The sequence below is a fragment of the Nipponia nippon genome, unplaced genomic scaffold (genome assembly GCF_047370975.1).
Source record: "Nipponia nippon isolate SJK-2023a ecotype South Korea unplaced genomic scaffold, ASM4737097v1 scaffold_5, whole genome shotgun sequence".
NCBI classification, from domain to species: domain Eukaryota; kingdom Metazoa; phylum Chordata; class Aves; order Pelecaniformes; family Threskiornithidae; genus Nipponia; species Nipponia nippon.
The window spans coordinates 53,227,764-53,252,286 of NW_028262369.1; the positions used below are offsets into that span (position 1 = coordinate 53,227,764).

At 42.2% G+C, this 24,523-nt stretch overlaps 1 protein-coding gene across 1 annotated transcript in view; it reads left to right on the forward strand.

The window, feature by feature from the left end:
- Positions 1 to 24,523, forward strand: part of RGL1 (ral guanine nucleotide dissociation stimulator like 1) — an 83,742-nt gene that overhangs the window by 43,040 nt on the left and 16,179 nt on the right. The window contains exons 5-9 of the mRNA XM_009463546.2: positions 14,272 to 14,456; positions 17,748 to 17,872; positions 18,516 to 18,731; positions 22,609 to 22,712; positions 23,842 to 23,926. Coding sequence (XP_009461821.1) covers positions 14,272 to 14,456; positions 17,748 to 17,872; positions 18,516 to 18,731; positions 22,609 to 22,712; positions 23,842 to 23,926 — 715 coding nt within the window. The remainder of the gene's footprint in view (positions 1 to 14,271; positions 14,457 to 17,747; positions 17,873 to 18,515; positions 18,732 to 22,608; positions 22,713 to 23,841; positions 23,927 to 24,523) is intronic.

The window sequence follows — 24,523 nt, forward strand, 5'->3', positions numbered from 1 at the left end:
CGCCTTTGCATAGCCAGGGACTGACAAATGGGTGGAGTCAGTGGTCCTATTCCTGTGGTAGCACAACTTCTGATGAGTTTATCTGACATAATTTTCATGAACATAGTTGGCACAGCTGATTTTGATCCTTTGGCTCTCATAAGATACCTTTTGTGTCTGAGTTTTGTACCTGTTACCCAACTTACTATTTATAGAAAGCTCAACAATGAAGTTGTCAACAAAGTAATTTGTCAGGTATACGTGTTTTAGCGGGTCCTGTATAATGTGAATTCACTTTCCTGCTTTAAAAATTTCCATTGCTCTCAGTTGCTCTGGCTACTTGTCTCTTAGATATGATTAATGGTATCTGGAAAAGAGGTTGGCTTTGTAGTCCTGTTGTGAAACACGCAGTTCTAGTAGTTCAGGTTTTCTCTTGTCTGGGATAATTCCAATATAATTGCATTTACCCTCTTTTCTCATAGAACAGAAACATGATATAATTGTGCTTGCAGTTTTATATGGCTTGGAGAAATAAGAGGAAGAAGCAGTAGAGCCATGTTATTTCTTGCCGTTAACTCTGTATTTCTCAGAGGAAAAATATCTTGTGGGGAAACCAGTGGTCTGTGGCCAAAGATCTTCTGCATTCGTCAGACTCCTGTTGTGACAGTTCAGATGCTTTAAAAATCCATTTGGGGCATTAGAAATGGGGATGCAATTTAAAGCATTTCCACTGGTTTCACACACAGACACACACAAAAAAAAAACCCCACACTCCAGAAGTTAAAAACAATTGCAGGAGAAGAATTTATGGCTCTTTACACATCTCATGGAGCTTTAAAGAAGAGAGGGGCTTTTGCAAAATCTTAGGTATGTATGGGAGGAATATTATGTTGTATGTGGTATACTGTAAGCCCACAGGTTACTAATTTCTGTGTCGAAATTCTCTGTGCTTTTTGTAATCGTAGTGTGGAGTTGTGATGTGATTTGAGAAGGAAAATGCTTTATGTATGTAATTTTTTTTTTTTATTATGATTATTATTATTTTAGCATTCCACCCAGTGTTCATGTAACTCAGAACCTGCAAGTCCTGCACTGGGGCTCGAGCACACTCATGGCACAGCCCAGCCTTGTTTGAGAGACTTGTGGGAGCTATAAACCTACCCTTGTGTTTCCAGATTCTGGGTCTCAGCCAGCAGTTACTTCTCACACTTGTTGCAGTGACATATAGTTGTTACTGACCCAAGATCACTTCAGCTATGTTCGGAAACATGCCTTCTAAGGATCCGTTCTGCCAAGGGTATTTTCTCCTGTTCACTTAAGCATCATTCCTATCGTTTTTGGGCTGCTGGAGTGGTCAAAAAAAATTATTTTTCAACAGGGATCTGACTTAATTACATCTAATACAAAATATATTTCAGGCTTTTTATTATTATTGCTCTTTAAAACTTCATTCAGTAATACACAGTTTAAACAAAGGTACTGTAATTTTGTAACTGTAAAAATACACAGACAGTTTGGACCTCAGAGTTATGAGTAAGCTCTGAATACTGTCAAAAGTTTTGTGAGCTTAAAAAAAATGTGCCATGCATGACTCTAAGCTTTTTTTTTTTTTTTTTTTTTAGTATCAGGACCCACCTTAGCTTTTCATGTTCAGTAGTTTGCTTTCCACAGTTCTCACTACTTTCAGTCAGTCAGAAAGTTCATGATCGCAAGTAACAGAAGAATAAAGTCCAGAAAAGGTCAGATATTCCAGCCAAATGTCTGAGTTAGATGGACTTCAGCCTGTGTTTCCAGAAATATGATGCCATGTCTCTCTTAATTGTCTGATAAGAGAGTTGTAAGGAGTAACTTACTTGACCCTCCGTCTCCTCCTATAAGCAATTCTTTTTGCTCTTCTTTGCATCATATAAACAAGATTGCCTGGTGCTGTTGCTCAGTTCTGCATGTTTTTGTGTCGAGGTGTGAGAGGTGCCTCGTGTTAAGTCGTCGTTGTCTTTGGAGTTCTCTGTGTTCACTACATGTTTTTCAGTTTAGGACTTCTGTTGACTTTAAAAAAGAAAAGAGTAGATATAACACACCAAGACATGTCAATTCAGAATAAAACCATACATATGCTAAACATAAATAAAAACTATCAGTATGATGAGTAGCATTAAGAATTAAAGAGAGATCTATATGATAGTATACCTTACGTGATCTGTAGAGAATTTGTACTATAATTCAATTATGGTTTTGGTTTTTTAAGTGAGGTTGTGTAGTTCAAATGTGTCATTTGATACATGTCACCTGACAAAAAGCAAACGGGGAAGGAAAGTAGAGCAAAAAGAAATAAAGTACTTTTCTCTTTTTTCTGTCTGATGTGAAGACTATACGGACCTTACGAGCCAGGAGTCATGGGAAACATCTATGACAGAGTCATCCCCAAGAGATCTCGAGCACCTTTACATATTCTGGGAAGGGGATGAGCAAGCCAAAAAACTAATGCTGTTTGGGGACTTCAGTTCTACTGAAATGGTTGTGTGTATTGCCTACAAGATAGTTAGAAACAATGCTTTTGGTGATAGGAGCTGATCACTGTGATCTCTCTTCAGAGCAGGAGAGTTCCTCAGTTAACTTTTAACTCACTGTTAAAAGGCTGAGTTTTCTATGCAGAATGATCTGTGAAATAACTTGTGCCCTACTTGCCTCCCCCAACTGAAAGATGGTGTTAATTTTGATCTCTGGGCAATCCACTGTTGGCAGACAACTATATCCAAACTACAAACTTATGAATTTAAAGAGGTGATGTATTAAAGGAGCAGAACACTTCTTTCCCAGAAGATAAGCATTAAAGACCTGGCTGGAGCTCGTTGAGGATAGAGAAAGAACCATAAAGCCTTTGCAGTATAAAATATGGTAGTTGCTTGTACCGTTTGGAAGTCAATATCTTCATTGGATACTGAGATATCTGTGAGTAATGTGAGGGTCTGACACCGTGCTGGGGCCATGTCACTCATATGACTTGCTAGGTGTGTGAGGCCTCGAGAGCTGATGCAGCGCATCGCGCTTCACGGATAAAAGGTGCTGAGCTCGTTGCTGCGAGTTGAAAAGATTTCTGTCAGTGAAGGTCCCAGAAGTGATTCATTCCTGTTCAGCACACACAGAAAAATATCCAGCCTGGCTGTTCAGGCTTGCCTGCAATGTTTGCCATCAGGGAAGACTAATTTAATGTTAACTGAATCTAGTTACTTGAGGACCTCACTCAAAGATATAGTAGTGCGAACCTGAGATTACCTGTGGGAGAGGTTTTTCAAGAGGCAGACAATGTTGCCATATTGGTCCATGGACTTGGACCATGATTTTTTGTTTGTTTTCCAGAGGTCTAACATTGGTATGTTTTCTTTAAAGATACCCTTTAGGCATGTTGGTAAATATAACGGGGAGAGGAAAAAGCGTGCGGTCTTCCCCTGTAAGTAGAAATAACTCTTGCATTTGTAGCTAGTGAGAGACTCCACAGCCAGGGCAAAGGCGATGAAAATGAAATGCTGTGCCGCAAACAGTGAGCCGTGTTCTGATCTGTTCATTTACATCGCTCCTTCTGATGAAACCAAAGAAAGTTTAAGAGCTTTTCTAAATCCCAGTTTAGGTTATATTACTCAAGGATACTAAAGAGGAAGCGGTAGAACCGGAAAATTGGTCTCCTGGTTGCAGTATGATGTTTCAATGGGGATTTTAATTGTCTTCCCCGCCCTCCCCCCCCCCAGCTACATTGTATACTCACATCCCCACTGCTGTAAAAGGGAGGATTCTTACTGGGCGTGGACCAGCTGAATGAAAAGCAGAAAGAGTTTATGTAGTACAAAAAGTAGAATAGCTTTAAGCCCTCAAACTCTCCTCTTCTGCAGCCCCAAGCATCACCATGGCTGAGTCCTGAAGCTTTTAAATCCTAAATGAGCTTGAGTAACAGTAAAAGTCCTTTCAAGCCTCCTCTTGGAGTATAAGGTTGTGGTTTTCTTCTGCTACTGGCTTCGGTTTGCTGATTTGGAGTAGATTGGTGGTGCTCTCCCTCAGATGAATGACAGGCCACAGCAATGAATCAAAACACTTGGAGCTTTTTTTGTTGTCTTGAACGTCATCTCCTAGTTGCATCTGCTTTATTATCAAAATGTGGTATTTATTTGTTATTAAAACTTGGAATGTGGCGCGATTGAAAACCGCAGACAAAGCAACTTGAAGCTAAACTGAAATCTGTGTTTCATTCCACAGCAATTGGGTAAAACGGTTCAAATAAAGAAAATTAAGAAACTATTCAGCTACCACATGGCATGTCTTGCCTGTTTACCCCTCTCCTTCTGCATTAAAATAGCAAATTCCGAAACCTTCAATGTAATACTGCAGCATTTGGAGTTTCTCCTAGGGATAGACAAACATTGTCACATGGCTTCTTGTGCATTTAGACCTTCCTGACAGAAAATCTGTTCCTACTGAAGTTAACAGTCCTGCTGGAAAACAATGTGCATAGTTACAGTACTGCAGAAATAAAGCCGGTCCTGAAACATCGTACTCCAGGAGAACAGACGCCTAAGGAATGTGAGACAAATGGAAGAAAATCGGCTGGAAGTTTCTGATGCCTGGGAAATCCATGGTGGGAAGCAGTTAAGACGCATTTGGGAGAGCCACAATCAGCATTCATTCCAGTAAAGCCAATTAAGCTAAAACAACAGCAGAAACCAATGTGGTTACATGAGAAGCAGAGTCAAACACAGGGCAGTATAAGCAATGGAGGAGTGGGAGAGTTATGAAAACAGCCAGAACCAAGCAAAAAAAGAATAATTAGAAGAGCAAAGAAAAATAATGATTGGCATCTCAATTAAAACAAAGAACGACCAGCAGAGCTATTCCCTTAGTGACTTTAGATGCATCCCAGCAAAAGCCCCCCTATATGCTATTCAACCAGTTCTTCTCAAATCAAAAGAAGAGCAGATCATTTGCTGGAAGTAATCAGCACATTATTTATAAACGGACTGGGTGTGAGAAGCTACCCTTACATCAGCCTTTGCTTGCAGTTTACATACATTTTACCCCTGATTCAAAGCTGAGATTTAACTGCCCATGTAGTTATTTAACAAGCAAAACTGAGAGAATACAGCTGGCTTAATTTAGTCTGTGCGAGCAAACCTGAAAGCTATTGTGTGGACAGTGGAGGAGAGGGAATAGCCCTCTGTAAAGATTATTCCACTGATGGTCTTAAGTATGTGCTTGGCAAATTACAGATAGTTTTGTGCATGTTCCTGTCTAATTTCATAAGGAATCAGTCATTTAATCTCTTTTTGCAACTGAGGTTCTCTTTATTCTCTTTAATTGTTGAGACTAACTTCTACTCATTCTTTAGAAATAATTGTGGTGGGAAAGAAAACACTGCTTTTGCCTTTTTGGCAAGAAATTATCTCTCTAATTCCTATGCAGACCTCTTCAGGACCAGTGTTATAGCTCTCTTCCCACTTGAGAAAAGACTACACAGAATTTCCGTGTAACCTGTTGAATCACTTGTGGCTGTGTGATATGAAGGCCTTATTTTCCACCTCCTCTGTGCCCTGCTAGCTCAGCTTAACAGAGATGTTAGACTTGGAGCTGCCACAGTCTCATCACGTTTCGTGGTAGCTCATGGGCAAATGGGAGTGGATGAGTAGTTCTGTGTTCCCAGTTTGTGAATGATGGAATCAGATATGCTTCTTCCACCTAACAGTAGCTAGATTTTGGAGACTGAAACCTTCAAAGATGGACTTCAAGCAAAGATGGTGTGGAAATCAGAAGACTTTCTGATAGGTGTGAAACTTGAAAGCACTGCTGACCAGAGCCCAGAGTCTGTGGTTGGTAGGACAGGAGTTAAACATTAAAAAGCCTTTTCTTATAGGCAGGAAAGGCAAAATTTATAGCTCCTAATCAACCCATGAAAAATGTAGTCTGTGATGTTTCTTTCCTGTCTGAGATCTTGGAAGGCTCCCGTTCCTATCTGTCGATCTTGGAAGGCTCCTGTTCCTATCTGTCTCTGGGTCTATCGAGTACAGGGAGTTTCTTCTCAAGGGCAGCAAATGTAAAGCTACTGCAAGATATGGGCAATTCTCCAGCCTGTTTTCAGAAAGCTTCCCTCCCTGACACACCAATTAAACAGTCAGGCGATAGGAGGTCAGTAGGGCACAGTGTACCTTTTTTCTCTTTCCTATTTCCCCTCTTGACTGAAATGATTTTGCTGGCAAAAATCAGCGTCTGTAACAGCTGTGAACTCTTCACCCTGCTCTGGGAGACTGGGTCTGTCTTAAACTCTGTTTATTCTTCAGCTTATGAAAGTGGCCATCAACCAAGCCTCTGGAAACTGAGCTTAGTATAAAGAGTGTGTGAAGAATATTAGTACAGGAACTTATCCTGTGGAGAGGTTTCTTCTTTCAAATCATTGCTGAACTTTTAAATGCTCACTAGAAAAGAACACCCAACCTAGTTTTTGGTGGAGCCAGTAGGGACGATGGTGAGTTCACGATGGGAGTGGGGAAAAGGGGCACAGAGCAGGGTGAAATACACCATTAGGGCATGGAGTGAGGCACAGTGTTCCCCTACCCGTGGTGGAAAAGAAACAAAAATACTGTGGACATATGTGGATATAGGACAGTGGTGTTTGTGACTGTAAGTGCTGCTGCGATGCAGCGTTCTGGGTATGCACAGGGCTAGAGAGGATGATTAAAAATGTGAGGAGAGGGGAGGGTGGAGTGAGAGCTTGGGAGCATTGCTGTGGACATCTGTCTGTTGTGGCCTTTCTTGCGCCTTGGGATCTGGAGGTGGGCTGGCACTGTTGGGCTTTGCTGCGGAGGTTGTGGAGCACTCGCTGTTGTGTGACACCTGTCCTGGCTGAGAAAAATGGTCCTGAAGCTCCAGATAAGAAGTTTGGCCACCACTGGCCTAAACTGTGAAGGCTGTAGTTGTTGTGTGTATGGTGGAAGCTTGTCTGAGCAGAGTTGTGAAAATTCGGTCCAAAGCAGTTTTCAAATGTGAAGAAAGTCTTCCAAGCTGCACGATCTGTGTTTCATGTTTGCAATGTAACCTGAAATCCAGAATGTGTTTGCATGTTAAGTTTTGGTTGTAAATACTTTTTGTAGCTCTAAAATTGTAATTCCAGAGTTTCTCCTGTCAGCAAGCCTAACCAAACAGTATTACTGACAGATTTCCAAATACTCTAATTAGACATTCCAAGTTGCCACAATATCAGAGAAAGAAACAGAATAAACAGCAGATAAATGGATAAGACTTGTAAAATGATATCTGTATGGGATTAAAAGTTAATTGAGTTTTGAGGAAAAACCAATACAGTTAAGATGAGACAAGGAGAGTGGGAGAAACTATCTTTACTCTTTCTTAACTATTGGTTTATTTTGAATGCCACTGAGCAGCTCAGTTAACTGGATATTGCTGTGGTTTCCCTACTTGCAGAGCAAACGTGCCAGTATTTGTACACAGCTCTGATACAAGAGCTTTCTGGGTTGGCTTTTGGGTTCCTTCTTGTCTACATGTGAAATCTGTGTTCATATTTGAACTCCTCTCATGATCTCATAAATTGAGGAAAGAGAGATCTTCCTGGCATGCTTTTCCCTTTCCATTTTGCGGCTATTAACATGATAGACCCAGAGCCACTACATCCCTGGTTTTGAGGATTTGAACTTTAAAAGCCAAGTGCCTGATTGTCATGAGCACAGATGCTCTTTGAGCTGACACATTGGTGTCTCTAACTGGATACTCATGGTTAGAAGTTTTTACTGGGAGCATGGCCCTTCTTCTCTTCATGGAATATCATTGGAAGTACGGGATACCGTTATTGCATGACGGTCTTGTCAAATGGGGCTATTGGAATAGCTATCAGGGAAGGTTTCTGTAGATGTGAAAAATATGGTCATTGGAGGGCTAAGCTCTCACAGCTAGCTACACAGCACAGCCCTAAGCATTTGCAGAACCAAACAGGACCTGCTGCAAACCAGGGCTGTGGTCACTTGGTCATCTCAGCTGTTTTTCTGATGGCAGTGGAGCTCATGAGATCTGCTTCCCTACAAAACTGTGTTTCTTCTCTCCTAAATGTCTTCCCCTGCTTTCCCTGACAGCAGTACCTGTAAGTCACCTCTCACGCCTGCCACAGCATTTATGACTACTGGCTGGAAGAGATTTGAAATACAGGAATGGTTTCAGTGTTGCAGAGGAAATCTTTAGGACTTTCTTTTCTCAGGAAGTTTGGATATTTATTGTGCCTTTTATTCCGGAACAAGGGTTTTTTTCCCCTCTCACATTATGTCCTACTCTGAACACCACAGTAGGCAATCATGAGACAGTGGCCATGGCCAGTGTGTCATGTTATGTGACTGCACAGAAAAGTCCTTTTCCCTAATCTCTCTGTCAGCTCAGGTAAACAAAATTATCTTTAAAAAGTTTTTTGATATGCCATCTGTGTCTTCCCAGCCTGTAATATGTCCTGTGGCCAGTGCTAATTGGTGAACCAAAATATACATGCTGATTTACTGTCACATTGCTATGAAGAACCAAAGATCTCACAGTCTTTCCCGCAGCAGAAAAAATAAGTTGATCGTTATTTTTTATCCAGACTTGAATTTTCTTAAAACTTGAAGAAATTTAGTTATTTTTCCAGGCTACTTCCAGTTTTTCCACACTTAATTGAAATTCGTCAACCACATTGTAAGTAATTTCTGGGAAGCCATAGCATAAATTGTAAGTCTTATTTTCTTACAAAATCAAGTTGAAATGATGAAAAATCCCTGCAAAGACAGGATTTAAAGAAATTCGCATAAGCATATATTTGTGCGGTATCTAAGTTCCAATCTAATAGGTGAGTGTGGATTAAAAGCTACACACACCAGGAAAAGTAGATAAACAGATCACTTCCCTCCATTTCAGGCAGAGTGGAAACAACATTGATTCATCAGCTCTGGTTTCCCCTCATCCCCCTTAGTCTGTAGAAGGATTGTCCGTGGGCAGTTCTCTGCAGTTGGTGTCATTTTAGCTGCATGTGTCTAAGAAGGTCTGGGATAGCTGTCCTGAACAAGATCCAACGCTCCTATAACTCCATAAGCATCCTTTTCCTGCACCGCCAGCATGACCGAGATACCTTTTTGCATGGTATAATTTGACAGCCAGTCCTTGTCTTCAGGCTACGGGTAAAATCAAGATTCTGCTGATATATTTTTGTTACGCATTTCATTCTAAGATTAGCAAGACCAATCTGTCTTCTGGGTTCAGCTATCTTGGCGCTTCAAACTTGATACTGGGCACTGGCAGCATAGTGTTGCCCATGCTGCACGTGTCATGATTAGGGCTTTATCTTCACAGATGAGGCAGTCTCACTAATTGTGTGTGCTCGTTGAGGTTAGGTTCAGGCTTAGACTGCTTTTTCACAGAACCCAAGGTTTCATGAACAGGCAGTCTTTCTACTAAGACAGCAGATAATGAGTAATATGGTGTGGAGGAATATTCAGCTTCAGTTTAGTCCCCAGACTCGGCAGCAGCAATTGATGAGAGGAAGGGCACCAAAGGAAGCGTTTGATTTAGCACTTCCACTGGGAAGCTGCTACCCTCAAGGAGTCGCAAATACCTTGTTTCCTCCCTGCTATTTTCCCACAACATCCCAGCGAGCAGTAACAGAGCAAACACTGCAGCCTCGCCGGGCCACAGCTTTTCCCACTGGCACAAGAGGGAATCAAGAAATTATGTTCTGCTTTTGATTGTGTGCATAACGTCTGGTAGTTATTCAAACATGGTCATGGTACAGCGAAGCAAAGATACTTCAACTGATTACACAAAGCATAACTCCAAGGTAATTTGCAAGTCTTGCTTTGCTGGCTTGACAAACTGCAATACAGGGAAGCAGGATCATAATGAATGCCAGTGATAGAAAATTATTTGGTTTTATCTGAAGTGCTGGCTTTATATACTTGGGAGAGGGCTATTTCTGTTATTATCGATGGCAATGGATGCCAAAGCAGCGTGAGGAGCACCAGCAGTGGTGGCAGCAAGCAGTAGCGGGACACACGAGGAGAGATACACATGGACCAATAGAGGCTTGACCGAACAGGGGGCGTTCCCCCAGTAACTGACCCCAGACCCACTGACTGGATGAGACAGCAAGGCACGGAGCCTGCACCTGGCAGTGTGGGAGATTTGAGCAGGTGAAAACAACCAGCCCAGCTGATTGCAATGGACGCCGGAGTGGGCAGGCACGCAGCAGCAAAAAGCACTGTCCCCTGCTTCTCCTCAGCTTCTAGCATCTGGTAGAACCAATGCAGCCGCACAGACAGAGCTTCTGTTCAGGCACGCGACCACCAAGGTTTCCAGCTGTGGGACGTGTGAAGGGATATTCCTAGAGGTGGAAAGTGATTGCAGGCAATACTGCAGGGGTGTGACCAGACTGATGAACTGCTCTGCTTGGTGGCTGAGCTGTAGGAGGAAGTGGGCAGACTGAGGAGCATTCGAGAGTTTGAGAGGGAGATTGATGAATGGAGCCACGCTCTGCTATCTATGATGCATAGAAGCCAACTCAGCATGGCCACTATGGAGGCAGGTCCTGGATCTGCTTTGTGCCAGGAGGAAGGCAGTGTCACAAGGGATAAGGAAGGGTGGAAGAAGGTTACAGCACAGAGCGGTAAGAGAAACACCTGTGCAAGCAGTCTTGCCAAGATCAGAGAGCAACTCCTCGCGACAAGACCTGCATTAAGACCAGCGCTGAGAAGAAATGATGGCAAATTATGGTCATTGGTGATTCCCTCCTGTGCAGAACAGAAGCACCCATTTGCAGACTGGGCCCTCTTTTCAGGGAAGTTTACCGCCTCCCCAGGGCCCGAATTAGGGACGTCACCACAAGACTGAAGAGCCTAGTCCAACCTTCAGACTACTATCTGTTTCTGCTCTTTCATGTGGGTACAAATGATGGCGCAACAAGAAGTCTGAGGTCAATCAAAAGAGACTTCAGAACCCTGGGAAGAATGCTAAAAAATTCGGGAGCATAGGTAGTGTTTTCCTCAATCCTCTCAGTAATGAGGGGAGACTTCAGAAGAAACAGGCGAGGCCAGGATATCAATACCTGGCTCCAGGACTGGTGCCTGCGCCAAAACTTTGGGTTTTTAAACCATGGAAGAGCCTTCAAGAGACAAGGCCTGTTGGAGCCTGATGGGATCCATCTGTCCTGATGGGGAAAATGGGTCTTTGGGTGTAAGCTGGCAGGACTGATTGAGAGGGTTTTAAACTAGAATTGATGGGGGAAGGGGATACCAACAGGATTGCAGTAGGTAAGCCAAGGGTTGGCATGGCATTGCCAGAGAGTGGCAGTCCTAGTGGGAACATTTACACTGCTCCCAGAGCACAGAAGGCTCAGGAGCATATCTGAAATGCTTGTACACCAACACACGCAGTATGAGAAACAAACAGGATGAACTGGAAGCATTGGTCAGCTCCCAGAGCTGCGGTATCATTGATATTAGTGAGACTTGGTGGAATGAGTCCCACGACTGGAGTGCTGGGATGGAGGGCTACAGGCTGTTCAGGAGGGGTAGGCAGGGCAGGCGAGGTGGAGGTGTCGCAGTATACGTAAGGGAGAGGTTTGATTGCACAGCCCTTACGGTTAGTGATGATGTGTTTGAGAGCCTCTGGGTAAGGATTAGGGGGATGGAAAACAAAGGAGATGTTGTAGTGGGTGTCTACTACCGATCACCCAGCCAGGATGTAAACACTGATGAGTTATTCTATAGGCAATTAGGAGAAATGTCTGGATTTGTAGCCCTTGACCTCATGGGAGATTTCAACTTCTCAGAACATCAACTGGGAATATCATACTGCTGTGACAAGCAGGTCTTGGAAATTCTTGAAGTCTGTAGGGGAGAACTTCTTGCCAGAGCTACTCAGTAAGCCATCTAGAAAAGATGCCCTCCTAGACTTGCTGTTTGTGAATAGAGAAGGACTCGTGGGGGATGTGATGGTAGGTGGCTGTCTTGGCCACAGTGATGGTGAAATGGTTGAGTTTAAAATTTTCAGTGTGATGAGAAAAAAGGGCAGCAGAGTTGCTACCCTGGACTTCAGGAGAGCAAACTTTAAGCTATTCAGGGAGCTATATAACAGAGTACCCTGGGAATCTGCTTTTGAGGGCTTAGGAGTCCACGAGTGCTGGTCAGTCTTTAAGAACCACCTTTTAGAAGCACAGAAGCAGGCAATTCCACTGTGTCGTAAGTCAAGCACGTGAGGCAGAAGACCAGCTTGACTGAACAGGGAACTTCTCGTGGAGCTCAAGAGGACAAATAAACTGTATGATCTCTGGATGTGAGGTCAGGCTTCGCTGGAAGATTACAGAGCTGTAGTTCGTTTATGCAGGGAGAAGACATGAAAGGCCAAAGCTCAATTAGAGTTGAAATGGCCAGTGTTGTTTCAGATAACAAGGACTTTTTAAAGTACATTAATAGCAAGAGGAGGTCTAAAGAAAACATTAGACCAATACTGGTTGAAGATGGTCATCTAACTAATAGGGATGAAGAAAAAGCAGATGCATTTTTTGCCTCAGTCTTTAATAATACTGATAGACCTTGGGCTGCCTGGTCCCCTGAGTCAGAGGACCATGAGTGTGGGAACAGTGACTTTCCATTTGTGGACACTGAAATTGTAAGGGACCAGCTGTATCAGCTGAATGTTCAGAAGTCCACGGGGACTGATGGGATTCACCCCAGAGTACTGAAGGAGCTAGCAGATGTATGGCAGGACCCCTCTTGATCATCTGCCAAAGGTCTTGGGAGCCTGGAGAGGTCCCTGCTGACTGGAAGCAACTGTGGAATGAACGGGTTTATGGTGTGCTGCGTGAACAACTGGCTGAAGGGCAGAGCTCAAAGGGTTGTGGTGAACAGGGCTACATCTGGCTGGTGACCGGTCCTCAGAGGTGTTCCTTGGGGTTCAATTCTAGTTGAATTGAATGGCCAGTTCCATTCAATATATTTATCAACAATCTGGATGCAGGAGTTGAATGCACCATTAGTAAGTTTGCTGATGACACCAAACTGGGAGGTGCTGTTGACTCTCTTGAGGGACAGGAGGCCTTGCAGAGGGCTCTAGATAGATTGGAGCATTGGGCTATGATTGATGGGATGAAATTTAACAAGTTCAATTGCTGGATTGTGCACCTAGGATGGAGTAACGCCGGGCACAAGTGTAAATCAGGAGAGGAGTGGCAGGAGAGCAGCCCTGCAGAAAGGGATCTGGGGGTGCTGGTTGGCAGCAGACTCAATAGGAGCCAGCAGTGTGCCCTGGCAGCCAAGAGGGCAAACCGCATCCTGGGGTGCATGAAACACAGCGCGACCAGCCGGTCAAGAGAAGTGATTATCCGACTGTATTCGGTGTTGGTGCGGCCCCACCTGGAGTACTGTATGCGGTTCTGGGCCCCACCATTTAAGAAGGACGTTCAGGCACTTGAATGTGTCCAGAGGAGGGCAAGAAAGCTGGTGACAGTGCTGGAAGGCATGTGCTGTGAGGAGCGGCTGAGGACTTTGGGCTTGTCTAGTTTGGAGAGAAGGAGGCTGAGGGGCGACCTCATTGCTCTCTACAGCTTCCTGAGGAGGGGACGTGGAGAGGGAGGTGCTGCTCTCTTCTCTCTGGCATCCAGGGGCAGGATGCCTGGGAATGGTTCAAAGCTGCGCTGGGGGGGTTTAGACTGGACATTAGGAAGCATTTCTTTGCCGAGAGGGTGGTCAAACACTGGAACAGGCTTCTTAGAGAGGTGGTCGATGCCCCAAGCCTGTCAGTGTTTAAGAGGCATTTGGACAATGCCCTTAATAACATGCTTTAACTTTTGGTCAGCCCTGTATTGGTCAAGCACTTGGACTACATGATTGTTGTAGGTCCCTTCCAACTGAAATATTCTGTTCTGTTCTATTATCCTAATTGCTTTATCTATCATTATTTGATATCCTGAATTTAATAGAAGGATCTTAATGTATCTTAATTGGATTTAATTCTTTATTAGTTCGCATTTTGGGGCTATAACTGGATCCAGTCGTAGCAGTGCAAATCAGGAGCAACTTCACTGAAGTCCCTGGCAAAATCTGAATGATATGTTGATAAGATTCCATGCATAAAAAGAACAAATTAAATTCCTTGCTCAAAAAGTCTTCATACTGCCTTCGCGTGGGGTATGAATATCTCAGTGTTTTTATTGTTATATTAGATACAGATATATGTGATTGCATCAATACATGCTGTATACAACTAGTGTGTTGTCTGTGTATTTGCTCTTAGTGCAATAGCATCAATCTTACGAGCCTGGCTCGATCAGTGCTCTGAGGATTTCAGAGAGCCACCTGACTACCCGTGTTTGCTGAAGTTGCTGGATTACCTGAAGAGGAATATACCCGGCTCTGACCCGGAGAGGAGGGCACAGAACCTTTTGGAGCAGTTCCAGAACCAAGAAGTGGAAAACGACGGTAAGTTACTTTTCCTTTCTGTCTTTCTGTTCTCCCAGACTGTACTGTACCACAGGGATTTATGTGGAGTACATTTCATCAACTGTCATGCTAATTGACAATATTGTGAGGCTCACCAGTGACTTTTTTTTCTCGTTTCTTTTAAAAAAAAAAAAAAAATCTCTGTACGAGGCTGCAGGTTCTGTGTGGGATGAAATAGTCGCACAGTGTAGGTGCCTATACCTGTTCATTCTGGGGTGGATTGGGAAATCCAGCATTTCTCTAATATTTAGCCGAAGCTTTGAGGTTGCTGCAGTGGTTAATTGTCAGCACACTTCTCATGTCACTGAGTTAAACACACAGCTGGTCTTTAGCTGGTCTTCTCATTTCACCCCCCCCACCCCAAGAAAAACCTAAACCAACAAAAAGCAAAATACAGAGCTGTGACAAAATACAGCGTGAGTCACAAGCCTTGTTGTCATGAAGCTTTTCTTCCTAGTTACCATCATGTCAAAGGAAGTGTCTGTGGCTGTTTTTTCCTATTTGAGTGGCCGGCTGCTGGTATCCAAGGACAGAGGAAAAAATTACGTTATTGGGGGTCACAATCTACTGAAACAATAGTGAACTGTAGTAACACAAATATGCTGTGTGCAGCGTCAAGCCTGACACATACCCTTATCCTGCTCAGAAAGCTTCCTGTGGCATAAGCTGAAAAGTCATAGGAGCTCATGTAGTATGTGAATGAGAACTAGAATCAACTTCCAGCTTTGGTAGAGAGGCGAGAGAGAATAATTCATGTAATAAAGGACAAAGGAAATGACAGGAAAAAAAAAACCCAAAACATTTCATCCCATAAAAATCATGTCTGCCGGATGTTCCAGAAATACCATGTCAATGCATAATACTGTGAAGTGCCAAATTAACTCGGTCATTAACACATACATGAAAAAGAGTACCACACAGAGCTCAGGCATTTTCCTTATTGAACGCAGATAAGTGAACAGGATTGCTAATATGTGCCCATTGATGTCCTTTCCTGGGTTTGGTTCCCACAGGTCAAACAAAGAAAAACCTCACGAGAGCTATATTTGGGTTCATTTGTTGTTCAAAGTGAGCAGAAGTTCCCAGCAGCCCTGCTTCTGCATTTGTTTCCTCAAGTAACAGTTGAAAAAGTTCTTTTCCGAGTTATAGATGGGTCAATTTGAAGGATAACATTAGAATAGAGGCTGTTAATTAGAATAAAATAAGAGGAGGATAACACAGTTAATATGCAGGGTCTGCAGAGAAGAGTTTTAGAGTTGTCACTTTATCAGAGCTCCATCTTTGTTCATTTTGGAGATTTCTTTCAAAACTCTTAACGTGTTGTCTGCAATCAAGACTTGCTGATAATTTTTGTTCTAAAGCATTCATATTGTGCTATGAATTTACAAATTTGGGTCCTAATCCTACAGTTTGATTTGTGTAATCAGACCTCCATTCAGTGCTGCCATCAGCCATGCCAGTAGATTAGATTGCAGTACCAGATACATAGATAAAAGCTGTTCCTCCAGCCTCAGTGCTTGCAGCTTGAGCAATACAAAGCAAGGTGAGTCAGAGACTGCAAATTCAGAAGGGGCACGTGTTTGCTCTCATTGAAGTCAAGAGAGCTGCTGGACTTTGAGAGGGCTAAATGGATCAGAGCGATTTGAAGATGATGAGATAATTGAGTACAAGAGGTTTCCAGCTTCTTGTGGAGTAGGGAGAAGACTGGTTGCACATTTATGAAGGTGAGAGAGAAAGAAGAAAAAGAGGCATGAAAAAAAAACAGGAAAATCTTGCGTTGTACTCCAGGACCTGAATTTGAGGGCACTGTGAGGTTTTGAGTCGGGCCGCAACTCAGTGGTGCGGATTTTCAGTTGAATTTCAAGAGCTGAAAGGAAAATGAGGAGTTACATAGCCAAAAAGAGAGAGAAAAAAGTGTAACTCTTGTAACAGTTCAGTAGAAGTCCATTTAATTATGCATATTGTTAAAAAACAGCCACAGAAAAATGATGCTGGAACTGAGGTCTCCATTTATTGCATTCAGCTCTGTCAATAAATTGTGCAATTGGAATGTACAGATGGAAATCTAATACAGCCTGTAGTTACCATTTGTTACATGAAAACTGTAGCAGTTTACATTGATGATTAGGTTTTTCTAATTAATGAAGAAAGGAAAAATGAAGTATTTTGAAAAACAATGATGAAGTATCACTTTACTTGCTTTTGTTGCTTTAATGTCTGTTGTGCTTTAATTGGATACGAAGTATTGCATAACATACTCCGAAATGCACTGCTTGTTTTTGTTAATGAAATCTCACTAGTGGTAAACTCAGTACTTCTGTTGTTAGTCTTCAACAAGTCCATTTTTTTTTTCTCTCCCTTCTTTTGGAGTTGCTGTCGCCTTACAGTTAAAAGGATTAGGAAGAGGATTTATTTTCAGGGATTTTCTGTTTGACTTCTTCTACCATGGGAAACAAGGGCACATTTCTTTGTGTTTTAATGTGGCTTTGTTCCCACCCTGTGGGAGCCAAAAGGTGACATGGGAACATCTGTGAAATCCCTTAGCTTCTGCACTGGATCAGGTCCCTTAATGAGGACAGCTCTCCTCTCTCACCTCTTCACTGCTGCCCAGTGCAAATTTAGAAGAAGCATTCAGCTGAATGCTGTAGGTGCTCACTGTATTCCCTTTTCTGGGAAAAATTCCCAGAGAGGAAGGTGAGGTGAGGTGATGGATGCTGGAATAAACTCTCTTCCATGTAGCCCTGTGAAGGCACAAACGGTGCCAAGAAAATATCTCCTTTTGTTTCCACACATGGGAGATGAAATCTGGATATAAGAGCATTCCTAATGCAGTAGTTTGGGGATATAACTGCAGTCTTGTCCCTTTGCAGTTTGCTTTTTTTCAGATTATAAAATGCGTAAATACTGAAAAGTAGATTAACAAAATTCTGCAATGTTAATAAGGAAGTTTTGTTTGGGTGGTGGTGGTGTTTTTTCTTTTAGAAGAATGGTTAGCGAATGGGTTAAGCCACTTCTCAGCTAAGAGACCCTGAACAGCTCAATTGTCTCTAACTCTGTTTCTTTTTCTTCCACCTCTTCTTTGCCAGTGTAATCTTCTGCTCATCATCTTACTCACTAAAATATGCAGCACAGTGGGGCCATTACCTCAGGCAGGACTCTCTGGGCATTCTGCTATAATATATACAGTGATGTTTTAAAGTAAACAAACATCTGCTTTGATTCACTCTTTGCTGTATAAATTTACTAAGTCGTGTTTTCCATCCTGGACAGATGGGTTCCATAACACTTCCCCCTGTAACCTATATGATGAAGAGGAACTGGAGATCAGCAGTTCAGAAGAATTCTCTGTTTTCCAAGAAGACCTTGTGGCAGAACAGTTGACATACATGGATGCAGTACGTAGAGCATATGTACTACTTGAAATGCTAGGGGCTTCTAAAAATTTTTTTAAAGTTATGTCAATAAAAGTATAAGTGTTCCAGAGCAGGTCTGTTGTTGGGACACAGAACACAGTTCTACTTGGTTATCAAAACTTGCTTTGTTTATTGGGCTTTTTCCTCCAGTCATTCTGAAGTTTGGTGTTTTGTTTTTTTGTTGTTGTTGTTTTTAAAGTGTGAATGTATAATGTGTAGCCTTTTTGCAAAGTTTAATATTTGACACCTGAGAAATAGCACATTTTGACTATATTGCTACCTGGCCTAAAGATGTATAGGTACTCTTAACTGTAGTGCTCTGATTTTGTTTGTCTGTATCAATCTCCTTCAAAGTATCATTATATAAAAAATTTTCCCTTTGGTTATGCAACTGATATAAAGGTATCTCTTATTTTCCCAGGACTGTTTAGCTGAGAGTTCTTTTAGGGCATCAAGCCTATAAAGAGTATGCCAAAGTGTCTATTTTAAACTAAGAGAAAACAAATACTTACCTTTTAATACCATATTAGATTTAGATCCAATTTGTACTGTAAGCATGCATTTCTTTTTGTGGACAATAGAGATCTAGGGAGACTCCCGCTGACTTACCTCTATTTCACTCTAGAAACTCTTCAAGAAAGTTGTGCCCTACCACTGTTTGGGATGCATCTGGTCTCGAAGGGATAAGAAAGAAAACAAGCACCTGGCACCCACCATCAGAGCCACCATCTCTCAGTTCAATGCAGTTACCAAATGTGTTGTCAGCACTATCTTGAAGAGCAAAGAACTCAAAACACAGCAAAGAGCCAAGATCATTGAGAAGTGGATTCATATTGCACATGTAAAGCATTTATTCTAGACTGTTTAATGTTTCTTGTGCGGGTGCCTTGGAGTGAGGGAGTTGGGAGGGGAGAAAGGGGTTGTATGCATTGGTCCCAGGCCAGTGAACATCTTAGCTCTAATTCTTTCTATTTTTGACTGACTTCCTTTGTAATAGCAAATGAAGTGTTGCCGTTCCTCTCCGTAGTTCCCTCCCCACCATGGAAACGGGGTTGATGCTTGTCTTTTCACAGGGTTGGGAGTGCTAATTAATGGGTGAGGCAGATACTGTGTCTTGCAGGTGGGGAGTGCTGTATACTTTATCAAGTAACATTTGTAGTAAGATAGGTATAAATTCAGACAGTTTACTTCCCTAGGAAGAAAATACTGCTCATATCAGTGAAAGAAGTGAAGCGATGGTTGATATCATCCAAAAGTTAGACTTGTTTTCAGAGGAAAGTTTAATAAGAATGGAGTAGGACTGGCAGTGGCACAGGCAGCGGGCACAGGCAGAGTAGGCTTTGCGCTTACCCACCTTTGGCCATTCATGTTCAGTCAGTGAGAGTCATGCTCCCTCTCCTGTGTCTATGAACACCACGGGAGTTGAAACCAGATATGATGGAAGACAGCACAACTGTTTGTCTTTTTATACCTTTATATATATATACGTGTGTGTGTGTGTATATGAAAGTAAAGTAAATACAAGGTTTTAAGTAAGTGCAGACAAAGCTAACTTACTTCTAGGAAGCCGTAGCCTCTTTAACATGGAAAAAATGAAATTATTGTTTGTACTCTTTTGTTTTGAAAAATTCTTGAGGCTGAAAAGTCATTTGCCTACTGAGTTATTCACTGTTTACATCAGGTATACAAACAGGCTGGGTTTAGAGGGGGTGAGAGGTGCAAGCAGTGACCAGAAAAAATAAGTAGAGTTACAATATGGTACCAGTCTCCTCATCTTCTTACCTTTCTGCTTTATCATTGCCTCATGTGTTTCTCTAACACATTTTTACTCTTTGCTTCAATTCCTTTGTCTTGTAGCAGATTGTGTGTTTCTTAATCTTTGCGTGAAAGGGGTTTGCATGCCTTCTTTACGTAACTCTAGTTTGCTAATTTCTTAGATTTTATCTTTAATAATTTACTGTAACCTTTTTAACTCCTCTCAGAGCACTGGGCAGCTGGCAGTAAACTAGATCTCTCTTTTGAAGAGAACATTTAAAGCACTTTCATATGGATGTGTGTTGACTTTTGTTTTAAGAATCACATGGATTCTTTCCGAGCTATACAAAATAAGCAGTCATAAAAAGCTTAAGCCAAACAGAGGCTCTCCAACCTTGACAATGCACTTCTATGCTTCCAGAGGCAGTATTGTTAGTCCTGGCACCTAAGCTCTGGCAACTGCATGGTTCAGGAAACTGGTATGGGGAAGTAGTCTTTCACCTCTCTTTTGGCACTTACGTTGACTCGTTTTTGTTATCATCTGATGGCTGCTTTATAGCCCATGTGAATGGGTTAGGAAGTTTGATTCCTATTTTCTGTGTGCAGATCTTTAAGTTGCAGAGGGTACCAGCTAAAGGGGCCTTCATGGGGCAGACTGGGCTGCAGCTGGGACGAGCAGGTACAAAGCAGCTTCCTGCTCATCACGGGGCAGCAGGGAGGACCAGGGAAGCCAGGACAGGCAGCACGCTCATCATACTTGTTCTGTGGATAGAGAATTTTGTTCTCCACCTCTGTTGATTCAGTACTTCTCCCTTTACTTAATTCATACACATAATTAAATACTCCAGTCTTAGCTAAGCACATGAAAAATGCATGTGCACGCTCTACAAAATAATTGCACATGTAGAATAGCTAGTTGTATATATACTTAGCTGCCCACTTCTGAAGAAAGTTGCTTGCTTTGTGCATGCAAATGAGTGTTTTGAATAGTTAGATGCCTGAATTAGAAAATAATCCACTCATTAAAGTGCAGTTATTCACTGACAACTCTGTAACTTAGCAGCATGGAGTTCCACGTTTGTTATCTGTTCGTGACTTTTGGATCCAGTGTCTTGGAATACTTTTTCTAACTGCCAGCCCTCTCTGCTCCACCTAAATCTAAGGTTCCTGAGCAGGAGCAGCCAATTTAACTTACACAATATTTTCTTTAAAAATAAAAAGTAAAAATGAAATCATTAATACCCTGTTATGCTTAATTTTTTTAAATCAAAGTTGCTTCTGCACAGGATTCTTTCTGGTTTTCCCCTTGTGAAGGACACAGCATGAAGCAAAGTTATTCAAACCAGTTTTAAAAATTCTTCTTATATACAAATGAAAGCTTGCTAAAGTTTAGTCTGCAGTCAGTTAAATCATTGAGAACACACAATCCAATATTGAATTCTTAATGTGCTTTAAATTATGCAACATGCAATTAAGTCAAGATGGTTCCAAATTGGATCTTCCAGTCCAAACCCCTGTTGTATTTGAAAAAAAAAGAAAGGCTAAGAATTGGTGTCTCTAAATCTATGTTCTCCCCAGCCTGAATTTCAAGTTGAACATAAAGAAAGAAGGGTCTCCTTTTCAAATGTGTCAGTCTCTGAAGAAGAGCTGTTATATGGCTGCTTTGGCCCCAAACCACGCAAAAATAGCTTTCAGCTCCTGTGTGTCCTACCACATGATTTTGAACTTGGTCTTTATCTAGACTAACTGCCACCCTGCTTCAAGTGCTGTCTGCTCAGTCTGTCTTCTTAAGCCACACTTTCTTAAACGTAGCCTCCTAAGTTGCACAAAGATTTTTTTTTTTTTTTTTTTAGGTAAATAAATGGAAGTAAATGTACTTCCCTTAGTTGTTCAGTCAATTTTAATACAACTCATGAACAGAGTTGCTGATATATTAAGGTCTGACTTTTGTTTATGCTAAGATTGCTTTACATTTGTTCAGTCCTACAAAGGAAATAAATTATGTCTATTTTCACTGTAAGGATCCTTTATGTAATCAGCATTAATAGTATAATAGTCAGCCCCATAAAAGTTTGCAGAAGTGGAATAGTAGTTTGAATACTTTCTCATCTACATGCAACAGTCAAATTGGCATGTGTTTTGTCTGCTTAATTTGCGTGTAGAGACACTTGTTTGTGAGAGCTTGTATTTCCAAGAGTTTCTTAAGTCTGTGGTGCCCATGCTCTGGTTCGTGAGCCACCAACAGATTTACAGGAGTTCCTTGAAGAGTCACAAGCCAGACTTCCCCCCCCCCACCCCTTGCTTCCATCTGCTTTACCAGGAATCTGTGCTATTTTTTTGAGAATTAAGTTTTTCAGTACCCTTTTCTGTCAGAGCTTTTGCCACAGAGAAGCTGCATAAGAAATGTCTATGAACCAGTCTCTCTGTTAGGATTTGATCCCAACTCTGGAAAAGCTGGGAAGGTTTTTCTCTTTAACAGTGTACACATACTTGAATAACAGGTTATTCCTTTGCCTGTCTTTATTTTTAATTGACACAAAAATGATTGAGGGTTTACATTTTAAATACCACATACAAAGAGGCAAACCCTGTTTTTTCCCCTAAAGGGTAAAAGGGATTGGTAACTATAAAGAGCTTTTTAAGAAGTCTAACATTTGTGCTTTTTAGTCTGGTTTCATGGATTCAGTTCCACTTTTATTTTTACTAGGAGAACTGGAAGCTGTAACACTGCAACACCACCACAAATACATGAAAGTGAGGAAAACAAGATATAAGTGCCAAAGCCCATAAAGTGTTTGGTGGCTGGAAGGGGGAGTCATATTTTTGATGCTCAATATTTGTACAGCTGCCTGCTTAGCAGTGAGAATGCGTAGCAAGCATGACACCGGTCAAACAGAAGAGCACCAACGTATTCGTAATGCTGACATTTAATGCTCCTGTATTTCTAACCGCTCCTTTCACAGGAATGTAGGATCCTGAAGAATTTTTCCTCCTTGAGGGCCATCATTTCAGCACTGCAGTCCAACTCCATCTATCGGCTAAAGAAGGCCTGGGCGTGTGTTCCAAAGTAAGCTTCCCCCTCCACTCCTGTGGTTAGCCCAAAACAAAGGCAAAAAGCTCAGTGCCCTGTCTTTTCATCTTGTTCTTCTCAGTCTTCCTATTCTGCTCCTTCATGGACATCTGTTCTCTTAGAAGAACCTCTCATTCCTGTGAGGCTCAGACCCCTTTTCTGGGTCTGACTGCTGTGAGCTCCTCTTTCATATATTGAGGGGACAACCTGCCCTCAGGGATACTGGGTCTCTTCTGTCCTTTATAGCTCACCCAGCTCATGCACACCGCTCTCGGAAGGTCAGCAAAAGGGCACCATGATGCTTGCCTGTTGTCTAGTTTCCTGTGAAGTTGGAGGAGGTCTAGGTTGCTACCAGCCTTCACTAATCCTCTCCTGGTCCTGACATTTCTTAAAATATATCCCTAAACTACAAAATCCAAATCTGTATTGAAGACAATATTTCTTACAGGGGAATAACTTTTTGTGCAACTGGCATATTTACTGCATGCCAAACAGAAAATCTCTGTGTAGGAAAGATGGTGTTCTGCTCATTCAGTTTGGGAAGAATAGATTTCTTTCCTTTGCCTTTGATAAACAAAGAAAAATGTCACTCTGTCACGCAGTATACTGCATTTCCCCTAGAAAGAGGTGGGTCTTTCCTTCCGCTGCCCTGTGTTGCTGTTCCTGATCAAAATATTGCTATCTCATGTTTACAGTCTCGGGTAATAGAAAAGGACTCGTATGCTTAAATGCTTCTAGCTTTCCAGAGTGCATGGAACATGGCAAAAATGAAGTACTTAAGATACCTCTCACAGCTATTTTTCTGTTCCGTTGTATCTATTTACCCACTTTCTTACAACAATCTCATACCCTGCAGTGTGATCGAAAACCCTCCTCTCATAGGTCTGCATACCTATGGCGTTTCTTTGTGATGCTCTCAAATGAGGCCTGACTTTACTGGGAGCACCAGAAGATCCCACGAAGGTTCCTAGTAGATGTGCAGCATCTCACTGGATGCATTTTGGTAGTGTTATCTTTTATGTGCCCAGCTGTTAACGATTCATGAGGAAAAAAAAGCTGAATAGTAATCTGATCTGATTTAGGGTGCTTACTAATAACCTAAATGATTTAATCTTTTCCTATACAGGGACATAATGCTGATGTTTGAAGAGCTGTCTTATATCTTCTCAGACCATGACAATTATTTGACAAGTAGGGAGCTGCTGATGAAGGTGAGAATTAGCTTGAATTGCAAGGCTTGTGATCTCCATCAAAGCTGAGGTTAGCCCTTTTTCTAACCAGCTGCCAAAGCTGATCTCTCCCTGAACTACTGTATGTGGTGCTGCACGGAAGACAGGTCTGCAAAATCTGTGCTTTTCTACTGGGCGGAGAGGTGATTTCATTGTTCCTGAAAAAACCTACGCTAGCATTAGCCTGCTGAGCTTGGATACCCACAAACAGCAGGCTGCAGCAGCATAGATTCTGTGGAGTTGTTCACAAGGCAGCAGGTCAGGACCCCCTGGAGCCCCTCAGGTTGAATGCCACGCTGCTGTAGTTAGGTAACTGGTAACACTCCCTTGGGCATGGTGATGCCTAGCTCAAGAATAGCCATGTGCGCCGTATCGTACCTGTGATAGCACTGGAGCCACAACCAGAGTGAAGAGGTCCTGCACAGTGTAATTTTACTGAGATGAGTTACAAATTAGCACTTTGGCTTTATACTGCTCTGTATATAGAGATGAACCGCTAGCTTGCGCACCCCTTGAGCAGACCTGGAAAGGCTCAGGTTTGCACTGGTAAGTGCAGAGCAGCTCCAAACGAGATTCTCA